The sequence below is a fragment of the Peromyscus eremicus genome, chromosome 15 (genome assembly GCF_949786415.1).
Source record: "Peromyscus eremicus chromosome 15, PerEre_H2_v1, whole genome shotgun sequence".
NCBI classification, from domain to species: Eukaryota; Metazoa; Chordata; class Mammalia; order Rodentia; family Cricetidae; genus Peromyscus; species Peromyscus eremicus.
In genome coordinates, this window is record NC_081431.1 from 25,319,754 (window position 1) to 25,336,471 (window position 16,718).

The following is a 16,718-nucleotide window of genomic DNA, read 5'->3' on the forward strand; positions in this document are numbered from 1 at the left end:
TACATACACAAACACACATGTACACACAGCATACATACACACATATAGGTAGTCCACAGGGCCTTTATTTAAATAGGCTAACTTCTTCATAAGATCAGAGTGTCAATTTAAAAACAGGGCCATATGCAGTTTCTTCTTCTACTCATTTGTTTACTTAACAGACTAACAAACAGTATTTCTGCTGTGCGCATGCTCCATGCCACACACTACTACTTGTCTGGAAATCTCCTGTGGAAGAAAAGGCAAAAACAAAAGAGCTAGAAGTGATGAGATCTGTTAGTTCGTCGCACTTTTAGCTTCTTACAGTTGCTACAGTGTGAGATTGGGGTGTAGATCAGATATTCCCTTCTCAGTGGTGGTCAGCAAGCTTTGTAGAAAGTTCCGCTCCTGGGGGACCATCTATAACTGTTCCTGCTGACCTGATCAAGATCACTGTTAGCAGAGCATTTGCTACAAATAATGGTCTCTCTCCAGTCACAGGAGTGAGGCTCAGATTTGGACTAGTAAGCTTCCTGTGGACCCCCTGTCTATGTTAAACCAAGTGTGCAAAGACGGAACTAAGCCTTCACTCCTAGAGATGGAACCTGGGGCTTGATGGAACCCTGCTTAGCCCCAGATCCGTTTGTTGACTCTGAGGTTTTTCATTGTCTAATATCAACCATGAGGCCATCAGCATCTCAACTCTCTGTTCCTATTGTGGGTTAGTGAATCTTTCACACAAGGCGCAAGCAGAACACAGACCACTTGAACTTTGTTGATATCGTGGAATTATACAAACACTTTCACCAGCTTAAGTGTTTGCCCAAAAAGTATGTGTTCAGTTTGGTTTCATTGTGGGTACAGTGGTCTTACTTTCATAAACTGATAGCAAAGCTATTAAAAACAACTACCCACAACCAACCATTAATATAGTTGGTTACCTACCGAAAATAACCTAGAACTGGTCTTGAGTAGATCATCTTATTTTCCAATAACCACTTACTATCGGAGTGAACTTACACAAGCTGTGTATCCCTGGGCCTCAAACACATGATCTGTAAAATGAGGATAAATTGGGAGATGGTGTAGGAAGTTTCTGTGAGGAGTGCAAGAGATAATAACAGTAAAGGTTGGCCTGGTCATAAACAGGATGCTAGCAGTACATGCCAGCTACTGTTATTATTACCATTGCTACCACGGTCATCACCATCTTCATCATCACCATTTCTACTTATTAACATCCATGCCACTCAGTGTTTGTTCTAACTCCTAATACTCCTTTGACTTGGGGACTTGTAACCCTGAACTTCTGCAAAAATAGGTGATGATGGAGGGCTGTATTCTCCTTCAGTGTCTCTTTTCCATAAATCATTGAGGACACACTATAGCTTCTTCCTGATCGTGTTGAAGACTATGTTTGAGACACAGAAAGAAAGAAAAAATAAAGAAGAGAGAGAGAGAGAGAGAGAGAGAGAGAGAGAGAGAGAGAGAGAGAGAGATTCCCCTTGATAGGGGGCAAAAATCCTGCCATTTAAGGCTCAAGAACTAGTCAGTGCCACCCTATGGTAGCTGCACATCTCTGCCTGTTGTCACACATACCAGGGCAAAGGAGGACTACAGAGGTGGAGGATGGATAGAACGGTGTCCATAGTGATTCTGAATCCAAAGCAGCAGAGCTTGCAGCTCAACCTAAGATGAAAGCCACACCCAACCAGCAGACCCTGGACTGACTGCCAGAGACCCTGGAGCTCCAAATGTGAAACTTAAAAATAACGGCGTCCATTTAAAATGATAAAAAAAAAAGCCAGCTTTTTATAAGTAGAAAAATACTCCTGCGAAGGAGAGAGATTGCTCAAATTCAAACAGAAGGCGTTTAGGAGAATTTATGAACCATAACTGTGGTGAAACCATGGAAATAGTGAACAATAAATGTGGAGAAGTTTCCATTACCAAGAAAAGCCATCAAGGCAAGAGTAACAGCCAGCTGCTTTGGATAACCATGTCCTGTGACCACCTGGATCCATCCCAGTGACATCATAAGATACTTTCCAGACCTCCAGCCCATTTCGCACTCACAAATAATACACTGAACCCTATTTAATCTCTGCCCTGCCCTTGGCAGAAAAGAAATGTCTGTCTGTAACTGATGAGAATCCCATCTCAGATTACAGGACCGAAAGCAACCGTCTACATGTTGAGAGGGCTGTTCCTTGAAAGAAGCCAAGCAGAGCATTGAGTGTCTGTCCAGAAAGCTCAACTCCCCTCCCCCACCACAAAAAAAGCTCCTTTTCCTTGAAGGAAACAACAGGATAGCATAATAACCGAGTGCAGGCATGGCAGCCTCAGACTTCTCAGCTCACTTTGCTACACATGTGGCTTTGGGTACTTTCGGAACTCTGGTGGCTTGTTTTCTCATCTCCAGCCAGAACAATGGTGCCTACCTTCTAAGCATCTTTTGTCTTGGTGAAATGAGTTACTGTATGTGAGGCGTTTCTCTTGGTGCCTGGCACATGTACCATGGCACACCATGAATCTTAGGGTTTATAATTTCTAATGTTATTGCAGAAAATCCTGTAGGAAGGGGCATATCTAGAATAGTCTCAGAACAATGAGCCAGAGGCAGTAAAGGGAGACACATCGTGACCAGTGACAGTGTTATGCCTTTGACTCAACCCTCCTGCCAAGCTAGTCACTGTGCTGGGTGATCTTGAGTGAGATTTGAGTTCTCTGCTCCAGTCAAAGAGAGAGGAGGGAGGGCCAGGGGGGACGAAAGGAAACAGATGATGAGACTCCTGCTAACCCCCTAACTGTAGTAAGATTTTACAGTTGTAACGTTTGACGTCTTTGGCTCATAAATGAGAAAAGCAAGGACCCAAGATCTTCACGGGCTGTGCATGGTACCATACCTTCTGCACCATACCTTCCGCACCTTCCCAATGCCCCATTTCATCTGTAAGTACAAACACCTCGTTCCTATAACCTGTACCCCCTGATTCTTATGTCTTCCTCATTCCAATAGATGATTGGTCACACGTGTTGCTCCTTTTTTTCCAGAAAATTCTTTCAATGTGTCCTTCCTGTTCCACATTTAACTTTACCAGTTCTAAAGAACTGAACTGCTGTGACATCCACCTCACTAACCGTATCCTCCCCTTCCCATGCCATCCCTGCCCATGCCCTGCTTGGTCGATCCCACACCGAAAACATCATCGCTTTCTGGCTTTCCATGTCTCTTGTTACCGATCTTGTCTCCCACTATCCCCCCACAATTTCTTGCATGCCAAGGACCTCATGGATAGCTCACAAGCATCCCCCGCCCCCATCTCTCCTCTACCACACACCAGTTTAAAACCCTTCTGATTTCGTTCGTTTCCCCAAAGTCTGTTACCACTTCAGCCTATCCAGTTGCTTTAGCTGTTGAGATGGAGCGGGAAAATGAAACCAGAGTCACAGCATATGTCTGTGTTGTCTACCTTCCGCCATCCAGCAGGGTCCTTTCCCATGTCACTAAATATCACAACTCACTTTGCATAACAAAGTGGTGATGGAGATCCAGAGTGAGGATGATAAACTCATCCCACTGAGGTGTCTACAGCAGCATTTTGGTGCTGAGTAAATATTTGATAAGCTTGTGTGTTATTATTACTACGGCTGGCCCTATCATAGCGTTGTGTACACAGGATCCATGCATTTGTTCTGTACTAATCTACATGTGTGACTTTATTGGAACAATAGTTGTCTGCCATGGTCTGTGTGCACTGATAGACATGCATTGAAGAAGGAGATGGGACACACTCAATGAGTATGTACCTAGTTGATTACAGTAAGCTTCTTTCAGATAATCTCTACCTGGTAACATGAGCAACCCTGAAAGCATGGAGTATGAGTTGGCATTGTCCTCATCAAGGCTGTTTTTTCTATAGGCTTGACAGCTGCCCAGCACAATGCAGCCATGCTGCGACATCTCTGATGTTGCTTTATTTTGTATTTTCACAATAGCATTGTTTTTCCCAAGCTCTGTCCACTCTCTACTTAAGGATTCTCACGGAAATCGGGACATTTCCCAAGCTTTTATGGCCTATCTCTGACATACTTCTCATTCAGGGTAGGTTATTGGGGGTAATGAAGAGGCAGTGGAGGGACGAGACGGACAGGCCAGAAACAGCTCATTTCCCTTTGACCTTCAATTCCCCATCTTATTCAAAATAGCGCTGGCAGGAACCCTGGACTTTTGGTAATTCAGTTTGGAAGCTAGATAATGAATAGTGGGAAATGGTCCTCCAGTTGAAGAAGACAGATATTTGTGGAAATTTTGAGTTCTAAAGGTGGAAGGGTCAGCAAAGTTCCCACGAGAGCTTCTGTGGACAGTGGTGGTACCCACAGCCGCCAAGCATTCTTTTCTGTTCAATGACAGAGAGGCTCTGCAGACTAAATCCTTGCTACTGCATGTGGCTCCTACTTTCAGCTCCTTTAGCATCTCCCAAAGAGAAGATGAAAGGATAAATGAAGGGTATTAGCGAAGGGGAAAAGGAAAGAGAAGAAAAGGAGAATACACCAAGATTAAGATCTTACTGAACATCAATATGAGTTCCATCACTTCACTAACTCGGTGTCTTCTCTCATGATGCATTATTGGCCTGAGAAATCAGAAGTCTTATACAGTGTTTCTCTTTGCCAAATAACTAAAAGTAGGTTGTTGAGAAAATAATGGCACAGCAATGAGGACCAGAGAATGGTTTCTATCGCTGGAATTAGATTTCAAATGATCTTTTCTCTTTTCCTGGAAAAGGAAATGTTGAAACAGAAGCTTATAATCTCTCAGATTTCCATTTTCAAGAATTAGCTATTGTTTTGTAAATTCATTTCTATAATAATTTACTTGTCTGACTTTAATGGAACAAGAGCTGTTTGTCATGGTTTGTAATAGATACCGTGGGAATACTTTATAATATTAATAAGCATTTCTGGCTTCTGGTAGCTTCCCCTTTATGTGGAGACAAGGATGGGGTGACTTACTAGAATTCAGCCTTGACGTGTGCTAAAAGTCCTCAATTTGGAGTTAGCATACCTGTGGCTGAGCTGAGGTTTGTGGGGTTCACTTTCTGACTCTGAGCTGGCATGTATTCATTATTAGTAAAATAGTAACATGTTGATGTCTATGTCATATTATTGTTATGAAAATTTGATGCCAAATATTGATCCAAAGGTGAATCTGGGGATATAGGGTATGATGTGATGATCCCTGGGCATGGCGGTTCATACCTGTGGCCTCAGCATGCACAAGAGGTCAAGGCAATTGGCTCATAGGTGTGAACCACCCCTGCCTCACCTCCCACCCCTAAGAAGCGGTATGAGCTATGGAAGGCAAAGAATTTTTGTTTGGGAGTTCGAGGGAGGGAGAATGGCTTGTTCCTGGGTGGGGAGCATTCCAAGGAACCTCAGGAAGGATCAGTGTTTGGGGGTGCCTGATTTGTCAGAGACTGCATGCCAGGAAGAAGGGGTGTTTTCTTTTCTCTTTCTTTCTTTCCTTCTTTCTTTCTTTCCTTCTTTCTTTTGTTCCTTCTTTCTTTTTTTCTTTCCTTCTTTCTTCTTTCTCTCTTCTTCTTCTTCCTCCTCCTGCTCTTCCTCCTCCTCCTCCTCTTGTTCTTCTTCTTCTTCTTCTTCTTCTTCTTCTTCTTCTTCTTCTTCTTCTTCTTCTTCTTTTCTCTCTCTCTTTCTCTCTCTCTTTCTCTCTCTCTCTTTCTCTCTTCTTTTTTTCAGACTCCAGAGATCTCAATCACTTCTTATCCTTGTCCTAACTCTTCAGAGATTCTTCCCAAACTTTCACATGAAAGTTTGCATTTTCCTAAAAATACTTCTTACAGATTCAAAGTAATCAATCTGCACTATGACTTTCACACATTGAAGACTGAAGAATAAAAACTCCCTGAAGTTGTTACTAAATTTTAGATCTGGGCTTGATGTGGCAACAGGGTCCAGGAACCAGGCAGGCAGTCACTCAGCTGCCACAAGCCAGAAGCCATGATGTTGACAACATGGACAAATATTACATCAGCCTTCAGGCTGAGAGCTTCCCTCAAGACTAGGGACTTGAACTGGCTTGGAAAGATGTAAATCTAACATATATTACAAATGTGAATCAGGACTGATACAAAGCACAGACAGGAAAAAAAAAATCTAAGGACTTGGATGAGCATTGCCAGAGGGGGCCTATGAGCATCCCATAGAAAACAGAAGGTATGAGCAACATCTTCTGGGTGGAAAAAACATCTTTGTAAACCTTTGAGAAGACATTGCCTGTGACTGAGATATTTCCACTGAAGATGATGGACAACAGCCAGGAAGAAATAGAAACAGACACGAGGAGAGACTGACTCACAAGTTTCATTCCCCTAGCTCCTGCATGTAGACTAAAGAGTGACTCTTCAAAGAGGTCCCGTCTTGGCTTGTAGACATCTTATGGGGCAGACGTGATAAAGTTAAGGTGGATGCATTGTAAATTGGTCATTGTATAAAGAAGGCAAGAGGATCAGGGTCCTAAGGTGCTGTGACAATGACAGCAGAGATACTGGGAAATCATTGGCTTTAAAGATGAAGGTAGGGCCGTAAGCCAAGGAATGCAGGTCACCTCCCAATGCTATAAAAGGCAAAGTAATCAATCTCCCTTACAACCTCCAGAAAGAAAGCAGCCCCTGGGATCCATGTCAGACTGCTGACCTCTAGAACCGTGTGAGAATAAATGTGCATTGCTTCAAGCTACCAAACTTGTGGCACCTGTCACAATGGCAACAGGAAATGAATCCATTATCTCCCTTTGCTTTTTAGGGATGGTTAACTGTGCATAAGGGATAGTTTAAAAGCCAGTCCGAGAGTTTTCAGATCCAGCGAGATCTGATGCCGTGGGCCTTCAAGGGCACATGCGCATACCCTCCCATACACACGCACAGGCAGAGAGAGAGAGAGAGAGAGAGAGAGAGAGAGAGAGAGAGAGAGAGAGAGAGAGAGAGAGAGAGAGAGAATTAAGAACTTTAAAGGAAGAAATTGAAATTGAACAGATGAAAGAAACATTAAGAGAGTTAATAACTCTAAGGGATTGGGTAGATAAAAGCCCTGCTCATCACCCAACATGAGAGGGTCCTAAATAAATCCCTTCTGTTTACCCAAGTTTAGAGAAACTTATAGGATAGCAGCTCAATGAAACCCTCACTGCAATTGCTTGAGGCAAAAGTCAAGATAAGGACCAGTAAAGGTCCCTAGGCCCAAGCCCCTGCTGAGGACCCAAGTTTTGCTGTGTTTCTAATATCATTGGGTAAACATGATCATGAATATAAGTTTCCAGGACTCCTTCAAATGGGAGCCCCTTGCACCCTGGTGCCTAATCTCCCTGGTGATGATCATATCAGCTTGACGAAGAACACAGACAATTAAGGGTTGGTTAGATAATCAAAATTGAACTCTTTTTGAGGCAACTGTGTTTCTTTTCCATTTATGGAGACTGAATCTGACAGGGAAATGTCTCTCCTTCCTGGGATTGTAAAACAGATACTTAAACCTGATCTCTAAGCAAAGCTAACTGAGCATGATCTATGGAAACCGATATGGTTGCCTCTGCTGAAACACACAGTCAAAACTATGTGTGAGTGTAGAGACTATCTATGGCTCTCTGGCAGATTTCCTGGTGGGAACCTTAGAATGGAGCTGGCCAGTGAGACTGAAGCTGGTAATTTTGAAGGCTACAGACAGGTCTTGATAAGGGAGGACACTGAGTCTGACCTGGACTTTTCTCAGCAGGACTTAGACATGGTGCTCAGAGTTCACAGGAGAAATGGAGTAGAAGACTTCGCACATGATTGGAAGGCCAAGGACCACACTCTCCAACTCACGGTGCTCAATACGGAATGGGCAGAGGGATGAGAGAAGTGGAACCAGCAATTAAAACATTGGTTTACTAAAGCAGGGAAGGATGAGATAAAGGCACGGAAGGCAACTCATGTACCTTCTCAATCTGTGCTCATATTCAACACGAGGTGGACTGAGTGTCCCTGCTATGTGTCCCTGTTCTATTGGTGGATGTGCAGAAGAGGGGGTTAGGGAGAATGCCACATCAACATCCTTTTTCTTTTTTGCTAGATCACCTCACCACCCCTACCCCCACCCCCATGAGAGCAGTACTAACAACGATAAGTGTTGGGTGCGGTTGATTTCCAAGGACTTGATAGAGACTGCCTTTATCCTAGTTAGTAAAACTGGGATAGTAAATTACTCAATAGCAAATGTGGTGATAAAAACAATCCTTTAGTTCTGGCTTGCAAGACCACCTTACTGGCTAAAGGGAAGTGCTGCCAAGCTTCATGACTTGAGTTTCTGGGGTCCACAGGGTAGATGAAATAGGGATACTCTTGTGGGATAGAGACCTTATCCTGTGGAAGTTGATTTTTAACTCCAGGTAAACAGTGTCAAAATTGCATTCAATTGTAGGGCACAGTATGAATTAAATATGGTTTCTCCTTTCCAAACTGTAAAGTGCAATTTATCACCCATGGTAACAGTGTTGGGAGATGATGAGGCCTTGAGTGGGTGGCTAAGACATTAGTGGGATTAATGCGGCTCTCCAGGCTGGATTAGTTACTCTGAGTGCAGGCTGCACACAGCAAGGCTACCCCCACCCATCTCCTGTTATCTCTTCCATAGGTACTTACTTGACATTTGTTCTACCACTGGGCTGTGACTCAGTATGAGAGACTAGCTCTATGCCCTTAGCTCAGCCTACAGAACCATGAGTCGAAATGAATGTCCTTCTCTTACAAGCCACCCAGTCTCAGATATTCTGTTATAGCAACAAACTCTTGACTAAGACACCCAATTACTGCCCACGGAATGTGAATTTCTTAGTGTGGTCCACACAGATGGTGCCGGAAGTGATGAAAAGTGTAAAATAAAAATTATGAAATAAAGAAACATCTATTTGTCCAAGATCAGCTTACCAATTTATAATCATCTTTGGCAAAGAAGTTATTTCCTGGGGATGGCTGGATTACTCAGTGGGTAAAGGCACTTGACGGTATGACTGTAAGACTGACCTTCATCTTCAGGACCCATGTGATGGAAGGAGAGAGCAGACTCTCTCAAGTCGTCCTCTAGCCTCACATGAGCACTATGGTACACATCTGCACACACACAGACCCCACACCACACACACAACACCCATACATGCACGCACAAATAGTCATTCACTTCTACTAAATGTAAATCTGAGTAAACCCCTGATTGCAACAAAAGATACGTCTTTTATCAAAGTGAAAAAAAATACCATACAAGGATGCGTGTCTTAATCTACCCACTCAGCTGGCTTACTTGTGTTATCACCAGACTAGACAATCCCCAAAAGGCATGTTGTTAGGCCTCATATTTCCGCAAACCCAAATGCCCTTTGTAAGCTACCACTTAAAACCAGCTGTCAAAATACAGGAAGCCACTTTTTAGATGGAACATCTTGATTCTTTCCAAACTTCTTGAATCCTGTAGACGAGTGCTTCATCAAGAAACAGATGTTCTCCACACACACAAATCAACTAAAGTCACAGCTTGACCAAAATAGCTGTCCACACTCCACTGCTAATAATAATCGCTTGGGGAGCGGGTGCTCACAAGTTGTCACAAGCCGCTTACTTTGTGCTCCATCTCCTCCACTAACTCTAAAGGGACAGCTCCAATGGCTTTCTAGAATATGGAGTTTAAGGGATATAAGTGAGAAGCCATCCAGATGAAGTGTCTGGAGAGGCAATTGGAGACCATAGGACACTTGTCTCAGTCTCATTTGCTCCTCATGAAGTGACCCTGCTCAAGTACTTACTGTCTGGAGGATTCCAAAGCTGTTTGGCACAATCCTTTAAACACTGAAGCGCTTCCTTTTGAAAGGAAAAAGTGCCTAGTTAAGTTGTCTTACCTGGGTACAGCAGCAGTAGAATGCCTTACCAGGGACACCCTGTGGATGTTCTAGGAGCTCTATGGCCAGGTAAAGACCCCAAAGCTGCATGAGGAGTAGCTGAGTTGACGATGCATGCTTTCAAATTTTAGGCTGATTAAACCTACTGATGTTCCAGAAAAGACCCAGTGCCCTCCACACTTGCTCTATTTCTGTGTGTGTGTGTGTGTGTGTGTGTGTGTGTGTGTGTGTGTGTAAATGTGTAGGTGTGTGTGGGCAGGTGTGTGTGTGTGTGTGTGTGTGTGTGTGTGTGTAGGTATGTGTATACAGATGTATGTGTGTGTATATATAGATCTGTGTGTATGCAGGTGTGTGTGTGTGTGTGTGTGTGTGTGTGTGTGTAGGTATAGGTGAACCTCCAGTAAATAACCCCATCCATGCTCATGCAATCAATATTAATGAAACTTCACTGGACACACACACACACATACACACACACACACACACACACACACACACACTAAACAAACAAACCACAGGAAAGTAAGAACAAGACTTGGTGGGTAGAACACAGGGTTCAGTGAGAGCGAGAAGAAGATGAGAGAGGATATTAGAGTGACTATGATCAAAATACATAATACACACATATAAAACTGTCAACAAATGCCCGTAATGTCAAATTCTAGGTTTTATATATATATATGGACATGTACACATTTAGCAAAATATAATTACTACAGCTTTTAAATATATGACTGGATTTAGGTGCAGAAAATAATTAAATTAAAATGAAAAAAAAATAGTAGTATGTGAAGTCCAAATTTAGAATAGGCAAGTGGTGGGGCGAGGAGTGTAGAAGAGCATGTGTGATCAAGTCTTCCTGTAAGGAAGCGATTCCTAGAGGGGGCTCAGGACTTCCCTGAGCCAAGAGTATATAGTTCAGGATCCCTGCCTGCTCCCCATCTAGAAACTTTTTAGAATATAATGGAACTTCCTAAGTTGTACCTGCAAACATTGTGTTAAGCAATGGGGATGGGAGGGTTGTTTATGAGATCTAAGAGACCTAAACTCAAATGTGACAAGTTTTGGATCCCAGTCCAAACAACCCAACTGTCAAATGGTCATGAAATTTTTGTACATTTACTGGATGGTTACCGTGCTAAAGAATTCTACTGGTGATTTTGGAATAAGAATCATAATTTTAATGTGTTTTCTAGCGTTTTGTACAGAGTATACTGTGTATTTTTTAAAAGGAGAATGGAGAATACTTCAGGAAGTTGAACAATTATGAATGAAATAATGTTTATCAAAGGCTTGGACATAGAACTGACTAAATACAGTGTTTTCCGGGCTGCCTCTAATACAAAAGAGAGGGAGGGTAGGGATGGGGGGGATTACTCAGCTGGGTTTACCTGTGATGCCTGTCACCCTGTGAATTTTGTTTTGTTTCTTCCTTGTGCTACTTCTTTCCAACAAGATGGACACTCACTTTCAGATGAGAAAATGAGGCTCAGAGAGAGCCAGGGCTTTCCCAGCTTCCGCGGGAAGGAATCAAGAGGATGACTGTGGTGTCTGGTCCTTCCATGTCCCTGTTACATTCCAGGGCTCATGCAGAGGCAGGGATAGACTGCAAAGCCATCCTTCCTGTGCTGCAGCTGCCTTCTCCTTGGTGCTGGTAGTGTGCCCTGCCCCCCAGTCACTGTCAGAGCAGCCAGAGGGTCAGGCTATCACTGTCTTTACCTCCCTGCAACTGGAGTAGGTCTTTAAAATACGGTCCAGAGCCCACGTTATCTGAGAACTGACTGAAACTTTCAAAGAAAAGAGAGACAGGAACCCATTATTGGCTGGCCTCCACTCACATCCTGCTTCCTGTGGCTAATGATTGATCCGGCCTGAATTAATTAGAGTTTTGATCCTTTTCTCTCCGGCCAGCAAGACAAGCCATTAACACTGGCCCCAGAAACAAAAATAAACTTTATTTCATAATCATCCATCCACTCTACTCTGAGTTCTTACTAGAGAAGGGGAATGAGATTAGACATCCTTCCAAGGACCCTTCCCGACAAAGTTTCTGGGATCTGACATCCCGTGATTCAGCATAACCCAGACTAAATGAGAGAGCGTGGGAAGAAGGACTCTGTTCACGTAGGGACCGCGAGCCACTAAAGGAGCTGTGACAGGGGATCCAGGAGAAGCATCCCAAGCTGTGAAGCGCCTTAAGGGCAAGAGCCAAAGGCCTGCCACCCTTGGAAACAAACCACCCTCCCCGCTTACCAAGCCTTTTCTGCGCAGATTATAGAAATGCTGGGTTTCTTTTCCCCTTCCTCTTTCCAACCCCTCCTCCACCCCTGCAGGAAACACTCATTACCTCAGTATTTAGAAACATGGTGCTTTCTCCCATTGCAACCTAACATGTCACTACTAATGCTTGTTCTTCCCCACCCTCATGGAAAGCAGAGAAAAGTACTCTGTATTTATTCCTCTATACTGGACTACAGCACTCAGTAATGTGTGTCCTCATTTCTCTTCCTACATGGGGACACTGTCCTGTGAGCAGGGTATGGTTTGTCATCTAGCTGTCTATGAGATGTGTACAGGCTTGAAATGCATGAAATTGTTTCATCAGTAAGAATCTGCAATTTCTCAGTGACCTCCCCCCAAACATTATTAGCTTACTGTATTCTTAACATTATGAATTTTGCAAAATGCTCAATTACATCACTAGTCTATCCACCATAGTGGGCTTCAAACATATACATTCCCAGCAAGAACAACACTAACTAACACCCAACTAGAAATAAAGTGAATAAATAATAAATGTAAATATAATAAATTCTAATGTTGATAATGAATCTAATACATGACAGTAACAGGCATAACTGCAAAAATCCCATCACTGTATCTTTGTAAACACTGTGTTATTTACATAAAAGCATAGGACACGATGACTAACAATGTCAAGATGCCCAAACTCCTGCAGACTGTCACAGGAGTGGTGTCAACTGTTCCCCAGGGTAATGACATCAGATTGCTCAACTGCAAATACCAGGTGGGCTAAAGGCATCCATCCATGCAATGCATGGTCAGTCAGTGTGCCGTTCTCATAGCTGAAGAGAGAAGCAAGATGCACTATCTGCTCTCCAAAGAAGTTAGGCTGCCACTCAGCTCTCTGCACGCTGCCTATTTCTGGAGCTTTCTATAGAGAAGGTGAGAGGGAACAAAACAATCAATAGTTCTGAGCCCTGGAATCTACCTTCTTCCCCCGGTCCAATGAAAAATGGACTACTGAGTTACTGGCCAGCGACTACACACACCACTGCTACAGGTTCTGCTTATGCTCAACAGTTTAAAACATCTGTGCTTTTGACTCCGAGGAATATGCTGTATCGTCTTTTTTTTTTTTTTTTGAAAAAAAAAAAGTGGCACTTTGAATTTATTACTGTGATGGAAACCATCAAAGACAATGTGAAGTTTTAAAAAGGCAAAAGTCCTTCATGGCCCACTAAACAATATGACCGTCTCAGACAAACATCGCCACTGCCCTTAGGGACAGAAGCAGGCTGTACAAGAGTCATTTTTACTTCCCTTAATGATTGACTGTCAAAGTAAATCTAACCAGATCCGTTCCCTAAGAGAGCAGAACCCTTCCACCCACCCAGATCCCACGGGCTGCTGGGTTAAGATGTTGTTTCTAGTAAGATGTTTATTTTAGATGTAGGATTCTTTGCAGACTATAGCACAGTCTGGGGACAACCGTGTGTCTGAGAATGCTACATAATAAACAAGCCTTGTATCCCGGGGGCTTTTCTTTTGCCCAGCAATCCATCAGCTTCTGTCTAACAAAGTTAGGGTACTGGGAACAACGGGAAGCTCTCTCCACCTCACCGCAAACTGTCCACAGAGCCTGCAACCCCGATCTTTAGACGTGAATAAAGGTCATTCTTTCCACGGTTCTATTGTGTCAGACATTCTTCTGAGCACTTCACACACATGAACACTTGCTCGGTCCCCCAAACCAGCCTATGAGGCAAACATGCTTCCTACCTCCACTTTACAGCTATGGAAAGTGAGAGGTTAAAGAATTGCTCAAAGCCACACAGGTAATAAGTAGGGTATCCAGAATTCAAACCAGATAATTTTATGCTTCGATGTTGGAAGCTTTTTTACCTTTTAAACACACACACACACACACACACACACACACACACACACACACACACACACACACCCTACAGAACAGGCATCTTCTGGGAGAAAAGGACTCTCTGTGTACTAAATGACACATGAATTATCTATCTCCTGTTGGATCTCCAGCTCAGATCTTTCCAAATCTCTGTACTGCTACAGATGAGACAACGCCAAGTCTATCACCAAACAGCTGTTTCATCCCTGTGACCGCATCCCACGGTTCCTCTGGGCGTCCTCCCTTGAGTACAGGCTCACCACACCTTTATCTCTTACACTGAAGAAGTTCGGTTCTCACCTTTCCAGGCATGAGTGCGGCAACGCTGCCAGCCCCTTACACATTTTGGCAAGCGGCTTAGGTCCTCAGCCGACTTCTCGAACTTCTCAACAGCTGAACGGGTCTCTGGAAACTTCAAAACTGTCTAGGGCAGTCTTTGCCTCTGAGGAATATATACAGGCTCTCTCACAGCTCTGTGGCTCGGAGGACCAATCCCGAGCTCTGGAGAAATTGTGGGCTGGAGCACAGAGGCAATTTGCCTGAGGCGAGGGCTGGGAGGCTTCCCTGGCTGCAGGGGCTGCTGGGGCAGGCTTCTGACTGCTTCTGTCACCACAGTCTGTTGTTTGTTTAGTCAGGGCTAAATGGGACCCTAAACTGTGATAAGGCCATTAGTGCTTGAAGACTGTGATCCTAGGTCAGCCAGAACAGAGATGTGGGCTTTCTTTAAAAGCAGAGTACCCAGAGCCACTTCCGGGCTGTCAAGGGTCCAATTCAACACTGAATCCACCTTTCTTTCACAGTGGAAGAAACTATGCTTCTTTTCGTGGAGCAGAGAATGTGTACCTGAGGATCCCATGTGCTGGGCATTTATATAGATGTTAGGAATTTGGAGCTAAAAGGACCAGCCCAGGTTCTGATGGCACAGGCGTTGGTACAGCAGTTTTGAGCAACAGAGGCAGCTATGGCCAGGCTGTTGTGAGCTGCCTAGGCACATTGTTACCAGACTCTGGGGTGAGCGCTGTGCTCCCAAGGTAACACTCAGCCTCCTTTCTTCAATGAGTCAATTAAAGGGAGCCAAATTAATAGTGAAAAGCAGAAGAAGATTTGTTCCGTATGTCCCTGGAAAGACTGGCAAAGAGATCCAGCGACTCTCCCGAGTCCATCTACCTGACATGAGGGTAGGATATGAACAGAAAGCAAGAGATCACAAAACTGAGCAGTTGAGCAAAGTGTGGTTCCCTGCCCACCAATGTCCAGCTCCGAGTCCCTCTTGCAAGTCAGTCCGCTGTGAGGTCAAGGTCATCGCACAAGCTGTAAATCTTTGTCCAGAAGACAAATTCCTGTTCTGGATGCCCCCCCGGGGCTTCAGCCGTTTCCTCTCCCTGCAGGAGAATGCCAGAGGAGGTCTAATTGCTTAGAGTCCTTATTTCAACAGTCTGATAGCCAAACAGGGGAAGACAAGTATCTCTTTGGAATGTCTGTTCCTGCCGGATAGGTTGGTTACATTCCCCAATTCTTTGCTTTAACACCTCAGTCTTGAGGTGAAATATGTGGCTGAAAATAAAAATCACAAAGGGAAGGCAAGCAGGAATCAAGGTCAGAATACACTCGGGTGGTGTCAGGTTCCTGTGCTGAGAACCATTTCTGCATAACTCTTGGGTTTAGTTTCTTCCAGAAGGCTGGAACAAGCAGCTCCATCCTGTTGGTTTGGAGAAGGGTCTGGCTACAAGACCTAAGCTGGCCTCAAACTTCTGTTTCTCCTGCTTCCACCCCACAAACTGTGGGATTACAAGCAGCCGCTACTCTGCCCAGTGTGACTCCATTTCAATCCTGATGATTTTCCCCTTGGTCTCTACACAGAGTGATTAAGCATCTGATGGCTTGTTTTCTATTGTCCCTGGTAACTGTATAAACTGATGAAATGACCGTTCTATGGTATGGTTAAGGGGGAAGTTTTCATTGTAGATATGAAAGACAGAGAACTGCCAGCGGCATCTGGAAGAGTCCAGAGCAGAGAGAGGAAGAAGTAGACTGGATATGGCCAGCAGAGTTCCCCTGGCCGTGAGAGAAGCAGTAGAGCAGAGAGTGAGAGAGGAACACACAGAGAGGGAGAGCACAGGAGAGCAGAGAGAAGGGGAGGGAGAAGAGACAGAGAGGAAGAAAGAGGAAGAGGGAGAGACTGAGAGGAGAAGACACAGAGAGAGTATATCAAAAATAATAGGATTATGAGGAGAATGGGTAGCTGCTGGGAGAGAAACCTGTGACTGGGGAAGTTTAGGTTAGGGGAGGAGGTGAGAAGAGCTAGGATGCTAGCATGGAGTTTGAAATATGTAATATGTATTTGTGATATCAAGAGAACCTGGAGGCTAGCCTGTGCTAATAGGCACCACAGATAGCCATTTGTCCCTTCTGCTTTTTGGAATTTGGGAAAATGGAGCGTCCTTTGAACCTGACAGTAACCAGGGTCAGATTTGTCTTGGTTGGTCTGATTTGATCCTATGTTGGATGGGAAGAATGATAGATATCAAGGGGTTAGTGTCAGTAAATCCTTCAGGCACAATTTTAAGCAAGCTGTAAAAGGTATAGAAGGAGTCGCTCTTATATTAGGGGTAACTGGGGTCCTTTCTCTTT

The 16,718-nt window shown here is 44.0% G+C and overlaps 1 protein-coding gene across 1 annotated transcript in view; it reads right to left on the reverse strand.

Annotated features, from left to right (window-relative positions):
• Positions 1-14,568, reverse strand: part of Rgs5 (regulator of G protein signaling 5) — a 39,853-nt gene extending 25,285 nt beyond the window's left edge. Inside the window, exon 1 of the mRNA XM_059280259.1 lies at positions 14,388-14,568. Within this exon, the coding sequence (XP_059136242.1) occupies positions 14,388-14,431 (44 nt within the window). The 5' untranslated portion in view covers positions 14,432-14,568. The remainder of the gene's footprint in view (positions 1-14,387) is intronic.
• Positions 14,569-16,718: the final 2,150 nt, after the last annotated feature.